The sequence below is a fragment of the Misgurnus anguillicaudatus genome, unplaced genomic scaffold, assembly GCF_027580225.2.
Source record: "Misgurnus anguillicaudatus unplaced genomic scaffold, ASM2758022v2 HiC_scaffold_31, whole genome shotgun sequence".
In the NCBI taxonomy this organism is placed as follows: Eukaryota; Metazoa; Chordata; class Actinopteri; order Cypriniformes; family Cobitidae; genus Misgurnus; species Misgurnus anguillicaudatus.
The window spans coordinates 3,173,441-3,200,296 of record NW_027395281.1 but is presented as its reverse complement, the minus strand read 5'-3'; the positions used below and the strand labels follow the sequence as shown (position 1 = coordinate 3,200,296).

Here is a 26,856-nt window from a genome sequence, read left to right as displayed (position 1 = left end):
CGTCATGTAACCATTTAACCATATACCGACTTACGAAGATGATTTATTAACATAAAAATGCTGCCTTGTGTCCCTTTAATTTATCTAAGGCCAAGTCAAGACCTTAGTTTGTGAAACTGGGCATGTGTGTCATTTTATCATATTATGTGTCATTTGTGTGGATTTTGAGTTAAAATAAATAAAAATGGCAACACATGTTAAGTTAAAAGTAACAAGAAGTTTGTTGTCCCAAAAATAACACTGATTCTGCTGTTTTTAACATGTTAGTTTTTAGTTTAGTTTACAACATTGATTTATTTGTTAATAAATAGAAAGTTGATCTATCTTTTAAACTCTTTAATAATCCCACACATTTCCAGACATTTCTTGATGTAATGTTGTTACCTGAGTTTGTGTAGTTGACAGTTTGTATTTTCTAATCCGTTGTGAAGTTTCTTGACTCCTGAATCCTTTAGATTATTGTTGCTCATGTCGAGCTCTTTTAGACCGGACTTTGATCTTAAAACTGAAGCCAAAACTGAACAACTTTCTTCTGTTAGACCACAACCACTCAATCTGAAATATAACACAACACAAACATCATTTATACACAACACTCTTATCATGGGTGTACTGTATTAATTTACTTCATTCATAAACTCATTACAATGCAAGACAAATAATAAAACATCACAACAATAACACACTTCAATTCATAATTTCCCCTTCATTCAAATACATAATATTAAATGATGTTGTGTTTGTTAAGAGACTTTAAATAAAGATGAAATCCTCACATGAGTGTGTTGAGTCTACAGTGTTTATCCTTCAGTAGATCACAGATCTGTTTCAGTATTGAATCTTGTAGTTTATGATAATTCAGATTCAGATCTTTCTGGAGTAAAATCTCTTTATCAACAACTTTATTAAGATACTGACGAGCTGCTTCTGCTGAAGAGCTTTTCAAAAACCTAAAGAAAAGAAGAAGTTTACATTATCCATATAATAATTATTTGATAATTATGTGTTAATCTTATATTATCATTATGAAATTTAATAAGAAATAAAATGGTTTAAAACAAACCGTATTTTATCAGAATACTCACCTGACAGTCTTTAGTGCACATTTCGGATCTTGTATTAAATCATAGATGAGTTTGACTCCTGATTCTCCAGGATCATTTCCACTGAGATCCAGCTCTATCAGATGTGATGGGTTTGATCTCAAAGCTTCAGACAAAGCAACATAACCTTCTTCTCCAATACTACAGTCTGATAGTCTAGAGAAGAGAAGTTTGTTTTTAATTACTTAAAAAAAGTATCTGATCTTCAGAGGTAAAATCACTTCATGCAAAATTTTGAATAATTTACCAATGGAAAAATTAATAAAAAAAACTAAATTATAAAGAAAATAATATTATTTTGATTATTTAAACACTTGGATTTAAACTATACACAGTAATAGTCTTATAATAATTGTATTTGAAAGTATAGATGATGTGATACTAGATTTTTCCTCACTTGAGTATCTGTAGTTGACATTGAGGTTTCTTGAGTTCATTACAGATCTGTTTGACTCCTGAATCCATCAGACGACTGTTGTTCATCTCAATCTCTTTCACACAGGAGAGAAGAGCAGCTACAGCTGAACATTGTTTCTCTGTCAGCTCACAATCATTCAGTCTAAACAGAAGAAACAACATCATCATCATCATCATCATCATCATCATCATCATCATCATCATCTGACAGTCTGTACTATACTGTACTGTATGAAGAGTCAACTCACATGATTTTCTTCACTTTACTATGAGAGTCCATCAATAGAGCTGAGAGTTTCTCTCCATCCAGATCTCCCAGTTTATTATCACTTAGATTCAGTTCGTTTACCAGTAATGGATGAACACCAAGAACTTTATTCAGATAAACACAAGCTTCTTCTGCAGCACGACTCTTCAAAAATCTACAAACACAACAACATTACTTTACATCTCAACATATTATTATAATTATTTTATATCTATTTAAAAAGACTAATAAAGCAAAAATTTTAAAGAGTGAAATATCTTTTATACTAGTGGATCATCTCACATTTGAAATATTGCCATAGTCATTAAGTTTTTGTGATAATTTGTTTTCCAGTTTTTTACTAAAATGGCAGAATCTTATTCAATATTAAACACCATTTTGGTTGATGAGAAAGAACAAAATGAATCCAAAATATTTCTACAAACATTAAATACTGTAATTATGATAATGTTTACTACATCACCAATCCCAGGAAGTAAATTGTTGCCTACCATCTGTGTGTTTGTACATACAGTTTCATATACCACGCTTCACACCAGAGCCGGACTTAAGCATCTGGTGGCCCGTTTCAATAACTAATACCCACATAAAACATAAGCATAAGAGAGCAAAAAGCAAGGATTCCTGTTGGTTTGCATCAATGGTATATTATTTTATTACGTGCACTTTCAGCTTCACAAACAGGTAGCTCAACAGAAATGATCCAACCTTATTTAATTAACTATACAATTAAATTTGGAATAAGCCTCACCCTTACTTTTCATGGACGCTAACTTCTCTGCTTAATTGATTTATATTTTATAATCAATTTTCCAAGCCAGTAAAAAATCACACCTCATTTATCTAAAGTTGTTGGTCATTACTTGTATGTTCATTTAATGGAACATTGTGTGGATGTTGCGTTAGAGGAAAATGCAGTCATGCACAAAATATATTAAAGGCAGTCAGTAAATGCAGCACACATGTTATACACATATTTTTTTATACAATTAAATACTGCATTAAGGTTAGAATAAAATCCAATCATATTATTAAAAAAAACATTGAAACCAGCCCCTAAAAAAACTATTATTAAAAAGAATCGCACTTGCACAGCCAAGCCTGATGAGAGAGAGCATGGTCGAATTCAAAACTGCGTTTTTGCACCCTTGAAGGGCACTTCGGGAAGGGAACGCCGCTTAAACTCACTCCAGATAAAATGAAAATGACTTTGTTTTCATTGCTCTATTATCCAAGTATATTTTAGCGGTCACAGTCACGCAATGAGACACAATTGCGCAACTCTCTGCACAGCTCTAATCTTCAAAGGGAATAAATAGGGCATAGGGATAAGTACTTACAATTGGTATTCTCTCCATTTGTGACGGAAAGTTTGTTGGAATGAATGCGCACAGACTAACTACGACAGGTAACACAATTAAGAAATGTCGGTTTTCACAAAAATAAGGCTATTAAGCTCTCGTCTAGTGATCCCAATGCTAAAGAATAATTAAACCTTTAGAATTATCCACATGCTTTTATGTTTTTTATGAAGCACTGTGATGCTGCTGTAAACAATTCTACATTGATTTAAAAATAATTTAAATGACATATATTAAATATTAATGCAGTTCCACAGTTTTATTGTAGACTAAATAAAATACATTCATTTCATATAAATAATCCGATTTCTATCGTAGGCTAAAGCGCGTATGAACATCCGAGAGAAAACAAAGAGCAGACATTAATTGATTTAAAATGAAAGATATGTGATTGCTTAACATCCACTGGCACTGACACTGTAAGCTTCCCCGTGCTGGAATCATAGCCCCCCCGTTCAAACATTCTTGCGCCAGGCTGGGGCCCTCCTTGGAGGGCGGGGGCCATTTCAATTGAAACGGTTGAAACATAGCTAAGGCCGCCTCTGCTTCACACTAATGTCTGATGTGTTAATATTTTAAAGTTGTAATCACCTGACTTTCTTCAGTGCACAGTCTTGATCTTGTATTAAATCATAGATGTGTTTGACTCCTGATTCTCCAGGATCATTTCCTCTGAGATCCAGCTCTGTCAGATGTGAAGGGTTTGATCTCAAAGCTTCAGACAAAGCAACATAACCTTCTTCTCCAATACTACAGTCTGAGAGTCTAGAAAATGAAAAGTTTTTTTAGTTGAAACAATTTATTGAAGTTATAAGACTTTAAATATGAAAAAAACTAAATAAATAAATGAATAATATTAAGACAAATAAAACCCAGGTTTTAATGGTCCTGTTCAGTTTTTTTCTAGATTTAGGTATGTGTTTAGGAAAAAAAATGTTTTTGTTTCATTCTGTCTACCAACAACATTTCTGCCAAATTCCTAATAAAACAATGTTTTTATTTGCATTTATTTACTGAAAATTGAAATGGAGAAAGCATTGTCAAAATAACAAAAAAAAGATGCAGTGTTTTCGAATCTTGAATACTGCAGAGAAAATAATTTCAAATTAATTTCATAACAACAAAATATTAATTTTTTTACACCTGTTTCAGGAAAAAATATTTTGGGAAAAACCCTGATGCTCTCAAGTCTTTTACATTGCTATTAAGTGAAATTCAACAGATACTGGACTGTAATGATCACAATATATCTAGAAATGATGATTCAAGTCAAAACTGAAGTGATGTCTTATTTTTTTAACAGCTGTATGTACATCAAATTGTTAATGTTTGCCATGAAACAGTCTATATTTGGCCTATACATTTTAATCGGTAGGTGCTGGGTTAAAATGACAGACTTTTATAGTTAGACTGTAATAAAAATCATGATCTAGCATTAAAAAAACATCTGCATGTAAAACCATTTAAACTGCATGTCCCACTATTTACTGTAATGACTCAATAATTACTGTAATCATTTAAATTAAAATGTGGGACTTGCATTTCTACAGCACTATATTGAGCATTTTAAGTCCCAGGGTTGGTTTACAGAGTCCTGTTGTCTAACCACATACCAATTTTCTTTTATTTATGTTTAGATAACCACATTCAAACCTCAGTTCCTGTAGTCCACTCTTTCTCAACAGATGAGAGATCTTCTTAATTCCTGAATCTTCAAGTTTATTTCCACTCAGATCCAGATGTCTTATATGTGAAGCATTTAAATTAAAACCTGACATCAGATCAGCACAACCTTCTGCTGTAATACAGCTCTTAGTCAACCTGTAGAAAGTGAAAAACGTTAAAAACTATTATTATTCAAACCCTTTGCACAGATACACTAAAAGTGTGAAGGGGAAGTGATGCATTGACAATCAAAATAGTTTAACTCATAATTACACACAGCAGGTGAATATTGTGAAAGCCACTGACATTTCTTTTTAATCATGAGAGAATCAGGATTTCTATTCTCAGCAACAAACAAACAAACAAACAAACAAACAAACAACATACTTTAGATCAATCAATTTGCATTGTGGATTTCTCAACAGATGAGAGATCGTCTTCATTCCTGAATCTTCAAGTTTATTTCCGCTCAGATCCAGATGTCTCAGGTGTGAAGGATTTAAAATAAAACCTGACATCAGATCAGCACAACCTTCTGGTGTTATACAGCTGTCTCTTAGGCTGCGTAAACAAAACACAAAGTTACAATTGTATCTAAATATTTTTCAAGTGTAAAAGTATCAATGATGTAAAAGTATCATCTGGTGTTGACATATGAACCAAAATCAATATATAGTCATAAAATACAAATACACTGTCACATAAGGGCATGGATTTGGGTAGGGACATGTCCCAACCAATATTCAGGGAAGACTGAAATGTCCCTAGCAAAAATTTTAACCAAACAATTGATCTTTATTTAATGTCTGTCTGTTTCTTGTGTTTTTTACTAATGACTTATTTAATTTAACATGAATTTATTTAGGAATCATTTAAATGAGATTAAAACTCTTTTCAAATCACGTTCTGTGGTAACAGATCTCATTCTCTGCAATGAGTCCAGCCTCCATAACTCACATCACTAATATGATTGGCTTCGCCTTTTTTTGAGTCCCGCCTCTTTAACTTACATCGCTTCATGATTGGTTTACTCGCTAAACGTGCGATGCAGGTGTGATGTAAACAATTTTTTGTTTGTGTTTTTTGTAATGGCTGTTAAATAAATATAATGTGTAATATTTTTTATGCTGGAGCAGATTGGGAGGAAATCTGATGGTTCAGTGTTTTAGTTGCCAGGTCAAAATGTTCACTGGCATCACAAAAAGTAAAAAATAAAATACAAATAAAATAGGCCAATTCTATATCTGTTGTTTTTGACACAAGTATCCTTAATAAATATGACACATAAGATTAATCCTGTTACTGATGTCAGTGTTAACGCCCCGGTTGCTCAGTACTCTCATTCCCCCGAATTCTAACCTGGACTTCATTTCGTTTATTACAATAAAGAGTTGCAAATGGATCCCGATCTCTCTGAGTCATTACAAATACATCATTTACGTCCCCACCAATGTCAAAATCAAAATTACGCCCTCGCTGTCATAATACTTACATAAATGTGTTGAATCGACAGTGTTTATCCTTCAGTAGATTGCAGAACTGTTTCACACTTGAGTCATCAATTTTTTTATCGCTCAGATTCAGCTTTGTCAAGAGTAAAGGATTTTCACTCAGAACACCAGACAACCACTCAAAGGACTTCCCTGCATCTTCAGTTTTCAAAAATCTAAAAAAAAAAACAAGAGAGTTATACAGACACTTTGCACTTATTATCCACAGATCATTGATCATGTGCAAAATTATATTTAATTTAGAGATCACAGTCAATTTCTTTCTAGTTTGGAGTTATTATACATCCTGTGTAACATGAGATGTAATGTTTAAAGTTGATTATTTTTGTTCTTATTTTCACTCTTAAAGCGATACTCCAGTGAAAAAATACACATTGATTTACTCACCCTCAAGTCATCCTCAATGTACACAAATATCTTTTTTAGATGAACACATTCAGAGTAATATTAGTAAATGTCTTTGATCTTCCAACATTTATAATGATAGTAAACAGAAATCATAGAAGAACTTCTGACCCAACGAAGGGCATCCAATCCTCACAGAAGTAATCCACATGGCTCCAATGGGTTAATAAAGGACCTCTAATTGACATGATTTTGTAGGAAAATATCCACATTTAAAAGCTTTATAAACCATAATAACTAGCTTCCGGTATCAGCCAAAGCGTATTCACAGAGCTGCTGCTTCTTCGTTATATATATATATATATATATATATATATATATATATATATATATTTGGTCTATTTCGCTTTTATGTTGACAGTGATTGAGAAGAGGACAGGAAAGTACAGGGAGGAGAGAGGGCCACGAGATCTGCAAATGACCACGAGCCGGAATCGAACTTGGGCCGCTGAAAGTGCGAAAAACACCACATGTCAGAGCGCTGCCCACTACACCATCGGCTCCTTCTGCTTCTTAGTTTTTTTTAATGGCGGGTAGCACCAACGTTAAAGTGCCAATGAAATCAAACTAACAATTCTTATTTTTTTAAAGGAAAACGACAACATTTTTCAGTATTTTACTATGTTCTAACCTCAACTTAACAAATTAATTAATACATACCTATCTTTTTTTAATATGTGCACTTCATCTTTGTACAGCATGTTGTGAATGTGTGCGCATTTAGCCTAGCATCCTTCATTCCTTAGGATCCAAACAGGGATGAATTTAGAAGCCACCAAACACTTCCATGTTTTCCCTTTTTAAAGACTGTTACATGAGTAAGTATATGGTGGCACAAAATAAAACGTGGTGATTTTAGGCGGATATTTTCTGCTTAAAACATTGCCACATTTTATTTTGTGCCACTATACTTACTTATGTAACTACTCATGTAACAGTCTTTAAACAGGGAAAACATGGAAGTGTTTGGTGGCTTCTAAATTCATCCCTGTTTAGATCCTAAGAAATTAATGGGGCTAATCATCCTTTAACCCTGATCCCTCCAACTGTCAGTCTGCTGCCAGTTCCACTTCGCCTACTTTTTATATCCAAGCAAATCACAGTAAAAAACACAAGCCACACACACTATTTTCCTCGAATCATATGGTGTTTCACTCTGAAATACGTCACAACACTAAAGTAAAGTCAATCACGTCTGTGTTGAAGTGGCTTGGGTACTCTTTGACAAGAGTGAGTTAGGTGGTGATAATGCACCTTAATGTTGCTAATCGTGCTACCCACCATGAAACTAAAAAGCAGCTCAGTGAATGTGCCTTGGCCGATACCTGAAGCTTGTGTTTTCTAAAAGTTTACATTTGGATATTTTTCTTACAAAATCGCAAAAGGCTTTATTTAGCCACTGGGGCCGTTTGGATTACTTCTGGGATTGATACACTTTGTTGGGCTTCAAAGTCAGAAGTTGTTGCCTGATCACTGTTTATTATCATTATAAAGTTTGAAAGAGCAAAGACATTTACTAATATAACTCCAAATGTGTTTGTCTGAAAAAAGATAATTATGTACATCGAGGATGGCTTGAGGGTGAGTAAATTATGGTGTAATATTGATTTGACTATCCCTTTAAGGAACTTAATTTATTTGCATATTTCACCTGACTTTCTCCAGTGCACAGTTTTGATCTTGTATTAAATCATAGATGAGTTTGACTCCTGATTCTCCAGGATCATTTCCACTGAGATCCAGCTCTGTCAGATGTGATGGGTTTGATCTCACAGCTGAACATAAAGCAACATAACCTTCTTCTCTGATATTGCACTCGGGCAGTCTACAGAAGAGAAATGATGACAAATGAATTAGTTTCTCAATTGCATTTTATGTACAAATGAATTACAGAAATAAGCAGTTTAAAATAAGAATAATAAATATAAAGTAACCATCTCTAATAGCTTGAATATGACAGACATCAGTTCACCTGAGTATCTGTAGCTTGCAGTTCTTCATCAGTCCATCAGAGAGCATCTTAACTCCTGAATCCTTTAGATTATTATTGCTCAGATTAAGCTCCTTTAGACTGATGGAGTCTAAACTGAGAACTTTAGATAGAGCTGAACAACTTTCCTCTGTGAGCTCACAGCTACTGAGCCTGAAAATAAAATATATTTACATAACTGTTACAGCTCCCATAACACACTGTTTATCTGATGTTAATCTGGAGTACCTATAGAGTAGTATTACATCCTTTATATCTCTGAATAGTCTTTAGTTTAATCAGATTTATAAAAGACAGATCAGCTCTAGCAATTCTTTCTGAAAACGCACAGAAGTATTCGGAAAGAGGAGTCACAAGCTGCGGGAGGAGCGAATCACCAGCCAAGCAACAATACAACATTGGATTACTTATGATTCACTATATGTTCATGCCATTTACATTATATGAACTTACGCGCCGATTTCCAACATAACACAGAAGTCTTACCGCACGCAACTAATGACCCAGTCGGGACAAACACATACGCAAAACTCTGCTGCTACCCCAGATAAACAAACTATATCCATTGTTTCCATGAGGCTGGCTTCCTTCTCCTTACACTGAAAAAAAATGATTCATTGAATTTAATCAATTTTTTTAAGGTAAGTGTTTGCAATCAATTTATTTGAGCTACATTTAAACAAAAGTTTAATATTTTATTTTACTTTACTAATCTTTTTGTTTAAATGTAGCTTAAATAAATTGATTGCAACCACTTACCTTAAAAAAATTGATTAAATTCAATGAATCATTTTTTCAGTGTACATTTAAAAACACACTTTTTCGTGCCATTGTTGAGTTTTGATATAAAACAAAGCTGTCGCGTGAAGTGATGCCTGTGACTTCTAGCGTCCTCAGATCTCGCTCTCCCACTGATTGACGTGTGGGCGTGGTTTTCCGGGGGAAGTGCCCAAAAGAAATTATAAATATGGCCTACCCCTGATTTGTAAGATCTAGTTGTATTTTAGTCGAAAAAACTTTCCAAAACTTGTATTAACCCTGGCGAAGTGCAGCACAGAAATAGTCTGTCACAGGTCCTATTGCTTTTTTGACACTTCGTCTATAGTTTAGCATGAGGAAACAACTCTTAAACTGTATTAGAATGCATGAAATACCGTTGAACCCCCTTTAACTCTAGAAAACAAATATAGCTATAGAAAGTCTGATTCTGAAATCAGCAACTGCTATGACTTTTCGATAAATTATGTTTTAACATGTAAAAATAAGCTAATCAATTGTCACCAGCTGTCTACAATCAGTAATCAACATATCTGCACAATCAGCACGAAGGCAAGCCCATATGTAAACACAGTCAAGCTCACCTAAGCATTCTCCCCAGTCTTCAAAATCCCTCTACCACCCCGGCTCCTCTCACACACCAGCTTACTTCCTAAACCTAGTGGGGATACTCTGCGTTTGGGCCAATTACTAAGCTCAGAGCTCTCTCCCAGGACAACACGCCAAATACGTTTACGTTTTATCTATCCGACTTATTTGTGTGAACTCGTGAAATGTAACATGCTGCATCATTATATTATACTTTTATTCACAGTCTAATATTTTGTGATTCCCTATGGATTCCATGTGACATTTTGCAAAAAGAAGCATTAAATATAGACCAAATATAGCAAGAATATAGAATTAATGCATGCAAACATGTTCAAAAATTGAATTACCAATTTTAATCATCACAACATTAGAGTCTATAATAGAGAAAACCTACTGTGCAAACAGCATATTAGAAGCTTAGATGCAAAAGCTGTATTTTTACATTCTAAATGCAATTATATAGAATAGTCAAGTAAGGATTTTATATGAAAAAGAACCCATACAACAAATCAAATCTGGTTATTTGCCACGTTACAGTAGGTCTTCTTTGAATCGAGTCTGAAAAAACAATAGTCAATAACATATTTTCCAATAGAAATGAAAATAGTAACCTGAGTTTCTTCAGTTTGCAGTGTGAATCACCCAGTATATCTGAGAGCAGCTTCACTTCTGAATCTCTGAAACTAATTTGGCTAAGATCCTGGAATAATGGGTCTGTTTTATCAGTTAGAGGTAATGAATAAAACTCATCTGGTGCTTCATGTGGGTTCATTAATCTGCTGACAGAAAGAACACATTAAACAGTTATGGCAATGACATTTAAAAACAGCTTAGGGGCTGATCACACCAAAAGCGTTTATGGCAATTGCAGGCGCCTTTTTTGAATAATATTCTATGGGCAGGGAGCGTTTGTGCACCTTGAACCTTGCGGTTTTTGCCACCGGCCGTAGCACTCGCTTTTGAAGGAGCGCTGAGAGCGGAGTAGCACCCGACGTCATTCGGGTCTTTCCATTGTCCAATCGAATGAGGGGAGAGGCGGGCCTTACGTTGTGATGAGTGAAGTTTACAGTTGCTTTGAAGAACCGGACTCCACTCGCTCACTCTCTCCTGCGTGTTTGTGCACCTCTAATCCTCAAACAAGGTCAGAGCAAGCGTCCTCTTTTTAAAGTTTCTGCTAATATGACAGTTAACAGCAAAAGAGCGCTCACGCCTCAATATTTGATTGACAAGACAGCTGACTCGGTGGTTGCTTAGCAATATAAAAAGGCAGTGCGTCGCGCCTTGCGTTTCCAAGCGTTTAAAGCACGTTTGGTGTGATTAGCCCCTTAAACAGTCCTATTGTGCTCATAAGAATATGCTTTCCTTGAAGAACATTTTTACAATTTTTTATTGTAATATTTGAGCATATTTTTCTCTTATAAATATGTATTTGCTGTTTATGGTAAAATTTTTGCATGGGGAAAATAAGACATTTAACTTCTTTACAGTGGCTATACGGTGTGGAAATCTATCTCAAATTAATAGATAAATCTGCAGTAAATCTGAGTAATATAAATAGTGCACTGTTCTCTGCACCCTTGCAATTCATTGTATTTAAAAAAAATACAATTTCCAATTCAATGCAAATACAGTAGCTTAAACAATTATAATTTTTGGCATAATTGTGCAGCCTTACCATAAGGTATCTTAATATTATTCAAAAACTATTGATAGGGAACAAATGTTTTTGTCTTTTCCCCTATATTTCTCTAAAAAAAGGTGGGTTTTGAGATTACCTTTTGGGTTAAAAAAGTTCAATCCACTGATATACAATACACAAGCAAGATTTATCAAGTATGCAGGGGAAACAGATGAAAAAATAAAAATCCTTATCTTAATGTTTTAGTACTTAGATCATGTATATTTTGCCAAATAATGTATGGTAGGCATACTTTGTGTCAAAAAATAACAAATATATAAATGGACTTTAAAAATTTCGTTTTACTTGAGAAAACAAGTAATTCATCGAAGACAGGGGTCGGGAACCTATGGCTCGCGAGCAATTTATGGCTCTCTTCCGAATTTTATATGGCTCTCCAATTTAAATGTTGACTTAAACACCCTCGAACAAGATGACAAAATTATTTTTAAACTATTAGCATATTCCATTAATGTATAATTATGAATGTGTAAAATTAAATAAAATATAGGGGTGGGAATCGCTTGGACCCTCATGAATCGATTCAGAATCGATTCTTAGGGTCCCGATTAGAATCAGAATCGAATCTTGACGTACTAATTTGCATATCTGTGACGTCATTACATCACATTTGCTCTCAAAGCCAGGTTAATGTTTGCGCTTTGGCTACTAGTCTCTGAACTGTCATATACTGTACTTTAATGCAACTAAGGGATAAATAATGTCGTTCTTATATATACATATATGTCCTGTTTCTGTTGTAAGACATTAAAACCAGTAAAAATAGTAATTAAATGTGACATATTAATTCTATATGTTAACTGTCATTAACTTTCATAAACTGACTAACGTTAAGCGTCTAGCATCATCATTATACAAAGTGATCGGCAGTATTACTGTATTTATATAATGCAGCGCACCCAGCGACTGAATAACAAACTATCTGCATATTTTTACAGAAGTAACAGTCAGCGGATGGTTTAGGGAAAAGCTATTAGCACAGTCAGAAGAGACATTAAATTTAATGCGCTGTTTCTCCCTGCTGCTTACTCAACAGAGAAAAGGCAGAGAAAGACTATCCCAAAGTGTATCTTGTTTTCTTGCAGTTTAGAATGAGTCAAACAGGGCTGTTATAGATTTTATTTCTTTCTCTTCTGCTCTTGTAAGCTCCGCTACGTGCTCGTGCAGTGCGCGCTCTCTTAAGTTGTCCGTGTGCAGCACCGCTCCCCCAGTTGAGTTCCGCCTTTTGGTTCTGTTAACGTCACGTTATTATTTTGTAAACTAACATTTAAGTATCGATTCATGTCATTTGTGAATTGATTCAGAATCGGCCACGTCCGAATCGCGATTCATCTAAGAATTGATTTTTTGTCCCACCCCTAATAAAATTCAAATTATTTAGGTAAGAGACTCGCAGCTTAATATGATTGACAGTGGCGTTTGGCCTGTAGCTAGCCTACCTGTCAGAGAGCTGAATTTTAATTGGACGACGTGCCTGTGTCATGTACAAATCAAGTGCTGCTAGCATGCACTAACAAAAGCGGGAATTTGAATTCTGCGAGCTTTGCTGGTGCTCTGGAGATTGTGTGGAGTGGGAAACCCTTTACAGATGGAGCTAGGGTTGCCAACCGTTCCGTATAATACGGAATCGTCCCGTATTTGACACATACAATTCTTGTTCCGTATTGAACTGATACGGAACGCAGTTTGTTCCGTATTTTATGAAAATTAATTCAGTGCAAATACATGACAGACACATATAATATGTCAGCCATGAACGAAGACCGCGTCATTTGTATAAGAAAACCCTGAGGGTGCGGTAATTTCTCCATCTGTTTGTCTATGATCAGCGTAGCGTTTTAACATTGCAGCCCCATCAGCTTTTAATTGATCGTTTCAGTCATTGTGATGTCACGTATCATAGCAACGATGACGACAAGTGACAACAGCGGGAAATGTAAAAATGACTGCATCCGAGCAGCCGGCGAAAAAGAAAGGAGCACAAAAATATAGAATTGAATGGGAAAATGACTACCCGTGGCTGAAATGCATGAGGGACAATGAATACAAGGCCAATTGTACCATATGCCGTCGCGTTTTTTCCGTTTGTCACGGCGGAGTTTGTGATATAAAGCAGCACGCATGAGGAGATAATCACAAGAGGAGCGAAAATCTGCGGGCACAGGATGGAGCAATGTCAAGGTTCATTGTCCGTCAGTCGTCTCCAGAGGCTCATATGGTATGTAATTATGCGGATTTTTAAAACTCAAATATAGTTGATAAGAAAGTGTGCTCTCTCTGTTTCTGTGTCCCGCTCCCTCCCGTCTCATAATGTGTCAATCATTTCTGATGGGTTTCTTATTAAATAATTATGGATTTAGATAGCTCAAGGTTTAAAAAGTGGTGGGGTCTTTGAAGAGGGCGTATTATAAACTTAACAAAACCATGGTTCATTGTTGGCAAAATGATCATGATAGCCTTTATATTTCACATCTATGTGGTTCAGTCTTGTATACTTATTAGGCATACTTTGCTGTTCACTAAATATTTAGGCCTAAGAAGTTGTATGAAATATATTTATCTAAATTTATGAATTAGTTTCCACTATTTTCACCAGTAGTCTTCATTTCAGGGGTTATTTTTTTCAAAATTCTCATCCGTGGGGGCATGTCATCAGACCCTGAGCTCTCCAAACTGAGAACAACTTGCACTTACATATCTTAAAATACATCAGTGCCCTTTGTTTTACCTCAAAATGCACACAGGTAATGTTTTTAGTGAGGCATGTTTGTTAAAACTAGTTATATTTCCTAATTAAACTAAGGCCTAGTCTGGATTAAGCTAATCCTGGTCCGGGAAACCACCCCTACAAGTCATATGAACCACCTCAATGTGAAAAAGGCATTGGAAACACAATCTTGTCCCTGCAACAGGCAGTGTTTGCATTTGAAACAAAGCTGGGGCTGTTTATCAGGGACATTGAAAGTGGCCATCTCCTGCACTTCGAAGCATTGCGAGCATACAGAGAGGATGGCTTAGTGAGGGACCCTCCTCATCATTTCAACCTCAGACAGCTCGCAGCCTTCACATCTGATTTACTGATGTCATTCAAATTATGTTTTGCGGACTTCCGCAGACATGTCGAATTTGTTCATGTCGCTCGTCAGCGGGCAGAACTGGCAAAGCAACATAAGTGGGCAAATATGAGAAAACTACAACGCGAAGACAATCTCCTCCTGAAAACCTGGAACGAACTTCCAGCCACTTTCAGCACTTCTGGATAAAAAGGTTCCCGACCTTTTTCCTTTTAGAGGCCGTTCGTATTAAGTTGGGCTCAAGTATATTTTAACTCTAGATGCACTCAAATACGTCGTCTAAAACAAAAAATAATGTTCAACTTCACAGGTGATCCTTTGAAAAGAAGAAAGTGGTGTATCCTGCGTTTTAGATGTTAATGGACCCTATTGCAAGAATTCTTTAAATAAGTGGTTGGGACACAATCATCTTGGGCATAAAGCAGCGGGGACATCTCCCACACTCAAATTACGTGAGTGAGGCTGGCCGCCTAGGGACAGCAACCTTCAACCCAGTGGCATGACAACACCGGCCCTTGTGGCCAAAAAAACAGACCGGGCCACTGGGATTTCTCTTGGTCCTCTCAATGGCCAATCCGGGCCTGCTAGGGGCATCCATCTCCAGCAAAACTTAAAGCAGACACACAAACTAGTGGGCACTCCTGAGAGAGACGGGCTTGCATCAAGCCTGAGTCAGAACCCCAACCACGCACATGTCGTATAGCTGGTGTGCAGACTGTCCTCCTATACCCACACACACAGGTAAAATCCCTCTAAGAAAAAGAGCGCGCCTGTGGCTGGTCAGAACACTCTCCAACCAGACAATATCCAGGAGTAAGATGCGCAGCTGCCCAGTCTTCGATGAGATAGCGATGTGGCCTGTGAACATATGCAGGGCCAAACAAACCCCATCATAAAGCACCGCCATAAGTGTGCAAAACCGCACATGTAGGGTTTCGATGCCAATGGGAACTGTCGCCCTAGGATGAGATAGTAGCAGCTGTACAAGTCATTCCATCCCTCTCGTCAGGCACGTACTTCGATGCACAGTCCCAATATCTGGAATCGCTGCTGACGCACTGGGCCAACTTTGGTGGTCTGACATCAAATAAAAGCGCAATCTTGTAATATAGTAATAAGATTCAGAAATACCCGTACGGCAAGGCTAAAAGGGGATTAAACATTGCAAGGGACCCAAAAGAACAGGTCTAGCAATGGCTCGCCTCACACATGTGGGTGTCCATTACATGCTGTCTGCTGTGAAAGAACCCGCTGCTAAACACAGGCGTGCAGGGTGGGCACTCCGAACATAAAGGGATGCTACGAACCCATGGCAGACTGCAACTTGTGCTGAGCCCGGCACATGTCTAGCACACCACTTGGGAAGACTGGATGCAGGATACAAACGTAGAAAGATCGATTCCATGCACACAGTAACACGTTAGCAATGGACCGCAGCGCACATGCAAGGCGCCACTTGTAAAGTGTGTGAGGAGAAACCATGCTGCTGTGTAACACAGGTATAGACATGTTCTTATGGCAGCACCTGGTCACTTGGACTGAGCCGTGCGCAGAACCTGAGCAGAAAGGAGTGACATATCCTTATGCATTGAAAAACGTAGTAACGGCTCGCAACGCTTGCACCGGGTGCCAGTTACATACTTTAGTGCTGTGAACTAGGAACTATTAGCAATGTGTAACATTTCAAGTACATTAAACATTTTATGCTTAAATAAATAGCTTTTCTTTGTAAACTGACACATTTAACAACAAAATATTTTTTGTATAAACATTTCTAATTTTACCAGCCCATCAAGGGTATAAAAGCATATGGACTAATCTCTTCAGACTAGTTAATGTTAGTTCACGTTTTCCTCACTCCAATCATTTATGTGTTAAGCGCCACCCAAAGGACCCATGAAGAAATGACGCTGGAAAATCTGTTTATAGCATCTATTCATTTATTTATCGATATTTGATGCCAGCATATCAATTCTTGTATCACCAGAGACAAACAACGATACATCGCCATATCGTTGTATTCTCCCCACCCCTAGGGCCTTATGTATAAAGCGTGCAGTTCCCACGCAAAGGTTGTGATTCATAAAAAAACAAACTTGATGGGAGAATGGGCTTGCAGGGTGGGATATTAAGATGATTCATGTGTGCACACTTGCAGGTGATCTGTTTTTTATAAAGGGAACATTGCTTTGTTTTAGAAGTCTTCATAATTTTTGGTGTATGCCATTTTTGACTTTTGTGCGTACGTAGACTTTTAGTAAGGATCCTACGCACAGTTTTATACATGAGGCCCCTAATGTCCAACTGCACTCTAAATTCTGCTGGGTGGTTTTAACCCATGTCTGGGTAAATATTGCATAGAGCACATGTTGGGTTAATGAATAAACATATGATCTGCCTAATCAGGAAGTGTCACTAAGAAATGTTGAAACTTGTAAGCTTAAAGGGATAGTTCACCAAAAAATGAAAATTCTGTCATCATTTACTCATCCTCATCCTCTGATGACCACAGAAGATGATATTTTGAGAAATGATGGTTAAAAACACAGAGGATTGACACCATTAACTTCCATAGTAGGAATAAAAAAATGATGTAATTTAAGGGGTACCGTCAACTGTGTGCTTTTCATCATTTATCAAAATATTTTCTTCATCATTTATCACAATAATTTCAAAATATTTTTTTCCTACTATGGAAGTCAATAAACACTTACTGCTCTGTGTTTATTATAATTTCTCAAATTATCTTATTTTGTGTTCATCAGAAAAAATAAATACATACAGGTTTAGAACAACATGAGGATGAGAAAATGATGACAGAATTTTCATTTTTGGGTGAACTATCACTTTAAACTAACCGTATAGCACTTTTCAAACTATTGTTTCATTAAGACAAATCACAATTAATTTAATAAAACATTGTCTATCCTCAGTATTGCTGTAAAATAATTCATACCCAAGTGTCATCAGGTTACAGGTGAGATCCTTTTCAAAACTAGAAAGAAGCTTCAATCCTGATTGTTGTTCATCATTCGCTATGAGATTTATCTCTGACAGGAACAAGGGATTAATACCCAGAACTGAAGTCAGTGATTCACAGGCTCTCTCTGCACTTTCATGTTTAAACACCCTACAGAAACAAAAAAATTATTACATCACCAAATACAACATCTTTATAACAATATGAAAGAATATGACTAGTCATCAAATTAGTTACAAATTAGTTTTAATGCACAGTGTAATATAAAATCTGAAACCTTTACAAATTAAATATGAAAAAGCCACACAAGCAACGCAGGATTTTTTATCCAAGCGTACTTTGTACGAGTAGGTCCTGTAAGCAGGTACAGGAGAATGTACATAGCCCAGGAGATTAATTGCATTTTTCCCCAATATGAGGTGTGGAAATTATAGAAATCATAGATATTTTTGGCGCTTTTCCACTGCAAAGTACCCCACGGGTCAGGTCGGGTCCGCTCACTTCACTTTGGCTTGGTTCCTTTTTCTGTTGAGTTTAGTATTACTTCGGAGTGAGAGGGATTATAGGCGTGTCGTTATATTTGCGCTGCCTACTGGTGTGACAAAGGATTATTAGGAACACCATACTAATACTGTGTTTGACCCCCTTTCGCCTTCAGAACTGCCACTTAGAATGAAATTGATTCAACAAGGTGCTGAAAGCATTCTTTAGAAATGTTGGCCCATATTGATGGCATCTTGCAGTTGATGGATATTTGTGGGATGCACATCCAGGGCATGAAGCTCCCGTTCCACCACATCCCAAAGATGCTCTATTGGATTGAGATCTGGTGACTGTGGGGACCATTTTAATACAGTGAACTCATTGTCATGTTCAAGAAACCAATTTGAAATGATTTGAGCTTTGTGACATGGTGCATTATCCTGCTAGAAGTAGCCATCAGAGGATCAGTACATGGTGGTCATAAAGGGATGGACATGGTCAGAAACAATGCTCAGGTAGGCCGTGGCATTTAAACGATGCCCAATTGGCATCAAGGGGCCTAAAGTGTGCCAAGAAAACATCCCCCACACCATTATACCACCACCACCAGCCTGCACAGTGGTAACAAGGCATGATGGATCCATGTTCTCATTCTGTTTACGCCAAATTCTGACTCTATCATCTGAATGTCTCAACAGAAATTGAGACTCATTAAACCTGGCAACATTTTTCTAGTCTTCAACTGTCCCATTTTGGTGAACGTGTGCAAATTGTAGCCTCTTTTTCCTATTTGTAGTGGAGATGAGTGGTACTCGGTGGGTCTTCTGCTGTTGTAGCCCATCCGCCTCAAAGTTGAGCGTGTTGTGGCTTCACAAATGCTTTGCTGCATACCTCGGTTGTAACGAGTGGTTATTTCAGTCAAAGTTGCTCTTCTATCAGCTTGAATCAGTCGGCTCATTCTCCTCTGACCTCTAACATCAACAAGGCATTTTCGCCCACAGGACTGCCACATACCAGATGTTTTTCCGTTTTCACACCATTCTTTCTGAACCCTAGAAATGGTTGTGCATGAAAATCCCAGTAACTGAGCAGATTGTGAAATACTCAGACCGGCCCGTCTGGCACCAACAATCATGCCACGCTCAAAATTGCTTAAATCACCTTTCTTTCCCATTCTGACATTCAGTTTGGAGTTCAGGAGATTGTCTTGACCAGGACCACACCCCTAAATGCATTGAAGCCACTGCCATGTGATTGGTTGATTAGATAATTGCATTAGTGAGAAATTGAACAGGTGTTTCTAATAATCCTTTAGGTTAGTGTATTTCTCAGTCCGCCACAAAATTATAATTTAAGTTGCAAAATATGGAATACATGCAGACATTTGCATCGTGAAAGTGCCAGCACAAACCGCAAGTCTGGAAAACACTCGGGGCCTATACCATGAAGCCGGTTTAAGTGGATAGCCAGGTAAGTTTAAGATTAGTTTGCGCCAACCCTGGGTTTTAGGTACCATGAAAGTAGCGCGGCTTTAATCGGTGTTCATCGCCATGGTATCTTACGCTGCACGGCTAACCTGCCCCGGGACAGGTTATGTTCTGGATCCAAGATCTGAGACTGCAGTTTGACTAATCAGCCGCTAGCAAAGAAATATATAGCTGACGTAACTACTAGCGTCTCCACGCAAATTTTATTTATTTGTATTTTTTTATTGAACATATTAAAATACAAACATTAAGGCATATTCAACAATCACTATTTCCGCGTTGATACCGCATTTTAAAAAAAGAAGAAAAAAAACAACATGATCCCACAAAGAAAGAGGGTGAGGGTCTTAATCTTAAACATCCAAAGCAGAAAGAAGTCTCAGGGGTCTCCACGCAAATTGTTAGAAGAGCACTTCGTAGAGAGAGTTTTTAGTTTTCCCTTGCCCAGTTATTTGTATGAACTATCTAGATTTTCCACGGAAGGAATCTCTTATCTTTGCAAACTTCTAGCCTCATATAAGAAATGTATCACGTTGAATCCGTGCCCTTACTGTACCGTAAATGATGTGTATTGCGTTGCGCTTTTTTGCAAGTGGTACATATTTGTATGCGGTCGATGGGGAAAACACGGTTTGTGGAACCATGTGCAAGGTTGTACTCGCACTGTAAGAAAGTCTACATTAACAGCTTCATAGTGTTCCACGGACATTTCCTGACCATGTTTTTAAAAAGGGCTTTTATAAAATTCCCTGTAAGATTATTAACAAATGTACCAATGTAAATTAACTTAAAAAATGTTTCACTTTGGGTACCTAAATAAATTATACAATGAAGTACATGTTAATGTACATGTTATATTAAAAAGAGCAGAGGCAGTATTATTTCACTCTTGAAATACATTTTTTAAGCTTCATAATTTTGTATAATTAGCTCATGCTCCTCCGCTAAAAAATACACTGCTCGAACGTGCTCTCTCTATTTTCTATTCCGATTGGTTGTTCGGTGCCGACATCACTCTTTTATGTGCACACGCGGGTGGAGTAATCATAGCCTAAAGATCAAAGCCTGAGTTGACAGAGAAAGTTGATAAACCGCTTCATGGGACCACTAAAGCCTGATTGCATCGGTTTGGTTTTGTCAACTCAAAACCAATCCTGTAACCCCCGAGTTTGTTCAGCTACCTTCATGGTATAGGCCCCTGGTATGGTGTTCATGAAGCTCAACCAGTGGATGTTTTTCACTGCAAAAGGGAGTTTGGGAACTTACAACAAAGCACAGATTACAACAGGTTTGCTCGCATGAAGGTAAAGCTAATCTTGCGTTTACCAATTAGCATAACGCTCATCAAAATTCTCTCAGACCAATCAGTGATCTACAGTGTTTTCACGTCAGTTTTAGTATCAGCTCAGCTCGCTTGGAAACCCAACCGAGGTGGTACTAAAAAAGTATTGGGTACTATGTACTGTACCCAGTGAAAAAACACCTCAAAAGTAAGCCAACCCAACCCAAACTGTGGGGTACTATGCAATGGAAAAGTGCCATTATGGTCAGAGTTATTAACTGATACCACCAGCGCAAACCATCATTTTGGCTTTATAAAAATAAATGCCAGGATTCATTTAGTGAATCCCAACATTCGTTATTTAACGCCAAAATGGCTTTCATAATTTTCATAATTATCGCTGAAAGGTGTGGTCCAGTCAAGCCAAGAATGGATGAAGACCCCTTTTGAAATTGTTAGTTGTTGTCTTTTACGCCATTGCATCTATGGCTGCTTATAGAAGCGTAAGAAAGTTATGAAATTTGGCACACAAACAGAGGACAGTCTGTATTGTTAACACACCAAATTCTCCACGTCAAACCCTCTAGTGCCACCAACAGTCCAAAGTTTCACTTACGTTTTTGCTTCTGATGTGTACATTGTAGTAACTAAATGTTTTCCTCTGAATTCTTGGCTCAAGACGATTCAATTACACCCTATGTTGTCATTTTCCATATAGAAAATTTTTCAGCCATTTTGAATTATAAAAACCTACTTTTTCAAACTCCTCCTAGAGCTTTTGTCGATTTGTGTGTAGCCTCGAGAGACACTCAGTTATGGAATTTGTGTTGGTTGGCCAATCTGTTGTCGTGTATCTTCACCGAACATATGCATATTGGCACGAAACGTGGTACGTGTAATCACAGTCATCACCTTAAGGTCCATGGAAAGTTTCTTCATAGCACCACCTAGTGGTCTCGATATGTCATAGATACGAAAATGGCTATTTTTGCTTATATCTGCTGCAAATTTAAGTGTAAAATCATGAGCATGATCTTGTTAGTCTTTGACTAACAAAAAACCCACTTTTTTAAACTCTTCCTACAGTTTTTTTGTCAGATTTGAACAAAAATCAGTATGTAGCATAAAGAGACGCTGTCAACGAATTTGACAGAGTGTGCAAAAAAGCAGCATCTTCAGCCATTTTTGCTTATATCTACTACAAATATAAGTCTAAAATCAAGAGAGTGATCTTGTTAGATCCTTGATGCATACAGAGTCAAACAATACTAAATGGTTTTCTGTCTGCCATTTTGCATGTTGGCCATTTTGGGTGTTGGCCATTTTAAAAACCTACTTCCTGTCCGCCATTTTGAATTATTTGAATTATATTATATTTATTATACTACTTTTTAAAATCCTATAGAGTTGAGTTATCTGATTTTCATGAATTTTGGTATGAATCATCTAGAGCCACTACAGACAAGAAGTTATAAAAAGCTTTTTGGTAGATTAATCGTTCTTGATTAACAAATCCATGAATTAGATGGTGAGCACGCCTATAAATGGTTTAAGGCTGTATCTTTGCAAAACCTTTGTGTATTGACATGAAACTTGGTATTGTCGTTATAGTCATTACTTGAGTGTGCTTAAAACTACTGCAAACTTAGATCTATAATCATCCTTGTCATCATGGATGATTCCTTGATGCATGTACAGTCAAACAGTACCCAATGTCGGTCATTTGGCGTCACATAACAAATGGATATGAGGCTGTATCTTTGCCAAATATTTGTGCATTGACATGAAAATTGTAACATGTCATTCCAGTCATGCCCACACATGTTGCATAAACTGTTTCATCACAGCACCGCCTTGTGGTCTTGAAATATGAAAAATGTTGAATATTGTTTCGTTGCTTTCCCAAAGTCATTTTTTATGCATTTGTGTCCTTGTTGGGCTTGACCCCATAATTGCTGCTTGCAGCTTTGTTTCATAGACCCAGTGAGTTTATTCTCAAAATGCAGATGCCTTAACTAAAAAATGCACAAAGGTTTCTTATGGGAAGATCCCCCCAATACTTCACAAAATTCTATAGCAAACACTAAATAAGCAAATGCTACTAATTTTAACTTTTCACCTGACTTTCTTCAGTGCACAGTTTTGATCTTGTATTAATTGATAGATGAGTTTGACTCCTGATTCTCCAGGATCATTTCCACTGAGATCCAGCTCTATCAGATGTGATGGGTTTGATCTCACAGCTGAACATAAAGTAACATAACCTTCTTCTCCAATACTACAGTCTGACAGTCTAGAGAAGAGAAGTCACAAATTATGTACAATAACACATTTTTGAACAGAAGTTCACAATTTTTTTTTTTTTAATTACATTTTTGTAATAGTCTTGTCTTAAATTGTTTCATTTCCTTGATATTCATACATTAGCAAAGTGGTAGAACATGTGAAACACTAGTGCTAGTTTAGTTCACTCAGAAAGCAAACTACAGAAGAGTTAAGAGCTGGATTGGTGTAAAATGTTAATGTTATGGCTCACCTCAGTATTTCCAGTCTACAATTAACATTCATCAGTCCATCAGAGAGCAGCTTAACTCCTGAATCCTGTAGTTTATTATTGTTCAGATCAAGCTCCTTTAGACTGATGGAGTCTGAACTGAGAACTGTAGATAGAGCTGAACAACTTTCCTCTGTCAGCTCACAGCTACTGAGCCTGAAAATAAAATAAAAGCACATCATGAATTCATTACATTCCACACTTTCCTACAACAAATGTACCCCAAACAACTCCAGAAGATTCAAACTTCACCAGCTTGACGGATGTTCCAGGAGCAAAAAAGAGCTTGAAACACCTTTCCATGCTGAAAAAAACAGCATACCAGCAAGACCAGCATATGTTGTGTTTTGGTGCTGGTTTGCTAGTGTACACCAGCTAAACCAGCATCAGCACAGGCATTTGCACCAGCTAAACCAGCACCAAATCAGCATTAGCACCAGCATCCCATGCTAGTCATACCAGCAAGACCAGCATATGTTGGGTTTGGTGCTGGTAAGCTGGTGACCACGAGATAAACCAGCATAATTCCCATGCTGGTTTGATGCTGGTTTTTTCAGCAGGGTTCTCCATCTCTCTATTTCCTACTAATCAGTGTATCAACATCAACTATGCACAACAGTCCCTTTTACAATCTATAACCCAAACATAACTCTGTTGTCATCGTATGAATTACTTTCACTCAAGGACACAAAATCAATTTCCTGATCATTCACTATCACTGTTTCTAACTGGTTTATTACTCTTCCATTTGATCAGCTGCATCCCTCACAACAGTCACTAAAACAAATCTTTTTCACGAGACTTCACAGAAACATACTGAATGATCTATCTACATAAAAAACAATTTCTTCTCTCTTTCTGCTAAAAGCAGTTTTTATGAATCATTTTACTGTGTATGAATGATTTTGTGTTTAGTTTCACACTTACCTCAGGATCTCTAATTCACACTTTGTGTTCATGAGTCCATCACAGATCAGCTTGACTCCTGAATCCTTTAGATTATTATTGCTCATATTGAGCTCTTTTAGACGGCTATCTGACCCCAGAACATTAGCCAGAGCTGGACATCCTTTATCTGTTAGATTACAATCATTTAGCCTACAAAGAAATAAATAACAAAGAATTTTACGTAATAAATACAGTACCATGTAGTTTTTAAAAATGTTTTTAGCTTAGATGCACAAAAAAGGACAAGATGTTGTGTGTCTTTGCTTAAGAAGTATTTTCATATAACTTTTCAATATATTTCATTATAAGCAATACATGCATATAACTCTATAAAAATACTTTTACATTTGAATTGCTCTTCATTGAGCCCTACATTGTAACTGAACCAATTAAAGTTGAAATAACCTGTAAGACACTTTTTAATTTAGCGTGTGCATAAAAAAACGCATTTTAACATCATTTACTAACTCTCATGTCATTTAATATCAATATGAATTACTTTTTCAAACAGGAAAATGAATGAATATATTCATCGGGGTGAATTTAATACAGTGCACATTATAACAAAAGACGACTACCTCGGGGACGGGCAACTTCGGTCCTGGAGGGCCAGTGTCCTGCAGGCTTAAGCTCCAACCATAATAAAACACACCTGAAGCAGCCAATTAAGGTCTTACTAGGCATACTGTACTAGAAACTTTAGGCAGGTGTGCTGAGGCAAGTTGGAGCTAAACTTTGCAGGAGACCGGCCCTCCAGGACCGAAGTTGCCCATCCCTGCTCTACCTGCTCCAGAGAGGGAACGTCTATTAAATGGGTGCACACAAGAGAGAGGGAGAGGGAGAGGGAGAGAGAGACAGAGAGAGAGAGAGAGAGAGAGAGAGAGAGAGCACATGCAGGAGCCCAGTTCTTCTCTTCGCTCTGTTTACAAGTTCCTGTTGGCATGTTTACCGTGTCTGCGCGGTTTGTGACTTGTGCCAGGGCTAGCATTGCTAATCATAGCTTACATCAACTTTTACTAGCAGTGATTTTAAATGGATTTCTCCAAATAGCATGACAAACTTTACCTGTCGAGTAGAAACTTCACGTAGGAAGCCCAACCTGTGCTTTTAGCGCATGCCAGCGTGTGAAATAGTCTACCAAAAACACTCTGGTCTTGTTTCTTTCTTCAAATGCCTTTCTCTTCTTGTCATACAATGCAAAGACACTTTGAAAAAAAACTAGGTGAGAACGCGAGCTTCAATGAATGGTTGAAACGTAGCCCACCACACATATACACGTCAGTTGACGTGCTCCGCTTAGCCTCATTTAAGTTGCATATACATATATAATGCGCACATGCATTGCAACTTATGCCGCTACAAACTGCAAGTCTGGAAAAAATTCTCCTGATTCTCAACCTGTGGATGTTTTTCATCGCTAAACTCATGGGGAACTCATAGCAGAGCACAGACGACAACATGTTTGCTCGAGACAGCGCAAGCTAGCACCAAGGTAAAGCTAATCTTTTACATTATAGCGATGATGCTGGTAGTGATGATTCTCTCAGACCAATCAGTGATCTACTGTGTTTTCGCGTCATGTTTGGTATTAGCTCGGATCGCTTGGAACCCCAACCGAGGTGGTACGAAAAAAGTATTAGATACTACATACTGCACCCAATGAAAAGCTCACAAAAGTAAGCTGACCCGACCCAAACTAAACCACACCGTCCTATGCAATGGAAAAGTGGCCATTATGTGGTGCTAAAACAACACTCTTTGGTGCATCGTATGTTCACATGATGATTTGAGTTCATGTCATGAATATTGTGGCAATTTTACAGTCAGATCTGAGTAAAAACGGTCTAAATATAATCAATTAACTAAACACACATTTAACTTTTTACAGGCTTGGAAGTAAATCAGCATGAATTGGCACTGTATTGAATTCACCCAACCAGATATTCATGAAATTATCTTCTTTTGTGCTCTGCAAGTCATAGATGTCAGTTATGAAACTTACAAGTTTAAAATAAAAGTAAATGAATGATAAAAATTAATTGAAGAAAATAGAAGACTATCAAAAAATTTATTTTAAACAATGTAAAATCATTACTTTAAACCATGGGCATCGGAAGCAAAAAATATGCTATTTTCTTATATTTTGGTGCCTTTTAATTAAACAATTGCTTTCATAGCCTAAAAGCTTTGTTACCTTGCTGTGTTACAGGCGTGCAGCAGACAAAAGTACTAAAACAAGATTACTTTATATGGACTCTAAA

General features: G+C 37.0%; 1 protein-coding gene across 31 annotated transcripts in view; it reads right to left on the bottom strand.

Annotated features, from left to right (window-relative positions):
- Positions 1–26,856, bottom strand: part of LOC129453021 (uncharacterized) — a 234,820-nt gene that overhangs the window by 179,206 nt on the left and 28,758 nt on the right. For 26 of the 31 annotated variants that reach the window (XM_073865319.1, XM_073865305.1, XM_073865313.1 and 23 more), the window contains exons 9-22: positions 24,575–24,745; positions 23,630–23,803; positions 23,213–23,386; positions 17,818–17,991; positions 10,700–10,867; positions 8,703–8,873; positions 8,382–8,555; positions 6,307–6,480; positions 5,202–5,375; positions 4,803–4,970; positions 3,741–3,914; positions 1,769–1,942; positions 1,501–1,662; positions 1,086–1,259 (exon numbers count right to left, since the gene is read on the bottom strand). In XM_073865319.1, the coding sequence (XP_073721420.1) occupies positions 1,086–1,259; positions 1,501–1,662; positions 1,769–1,942; positions 3,741–3,914; positions 4,803–4,970; positions 5,202–5,375; positions 6,307–6,480; positions 8,382–8,555; positions 8,703–8,873; positions 10,700–10,867; positions 17,818–17,991; positions 23,213–23,386; positions 23,630–23,803; positions 24,575–24,745 (2,406 nt within the window). The remainder of the gene's footprint in view (positions 1–1,085; positions 1,260–1,500; positions 1,663–1,768; positions 1,943–3,740; positions 3,915–4,802; positions 4,971–5,201; positions 5,376–6,306; positions 6,481–8,381; positions 8,556–8,702; positions 8,874–10,699; positions 10,868–17,817; positions 17,992–23,212; positions 23,387–23,629; positions 23,804–24,574; positions 24,746–26,856) is intronic. The other 5 variants (XM_073865325.1, XM_073865306.1, XM_073865329.1 and 2 more) reach the window with 5 other exon arrangements.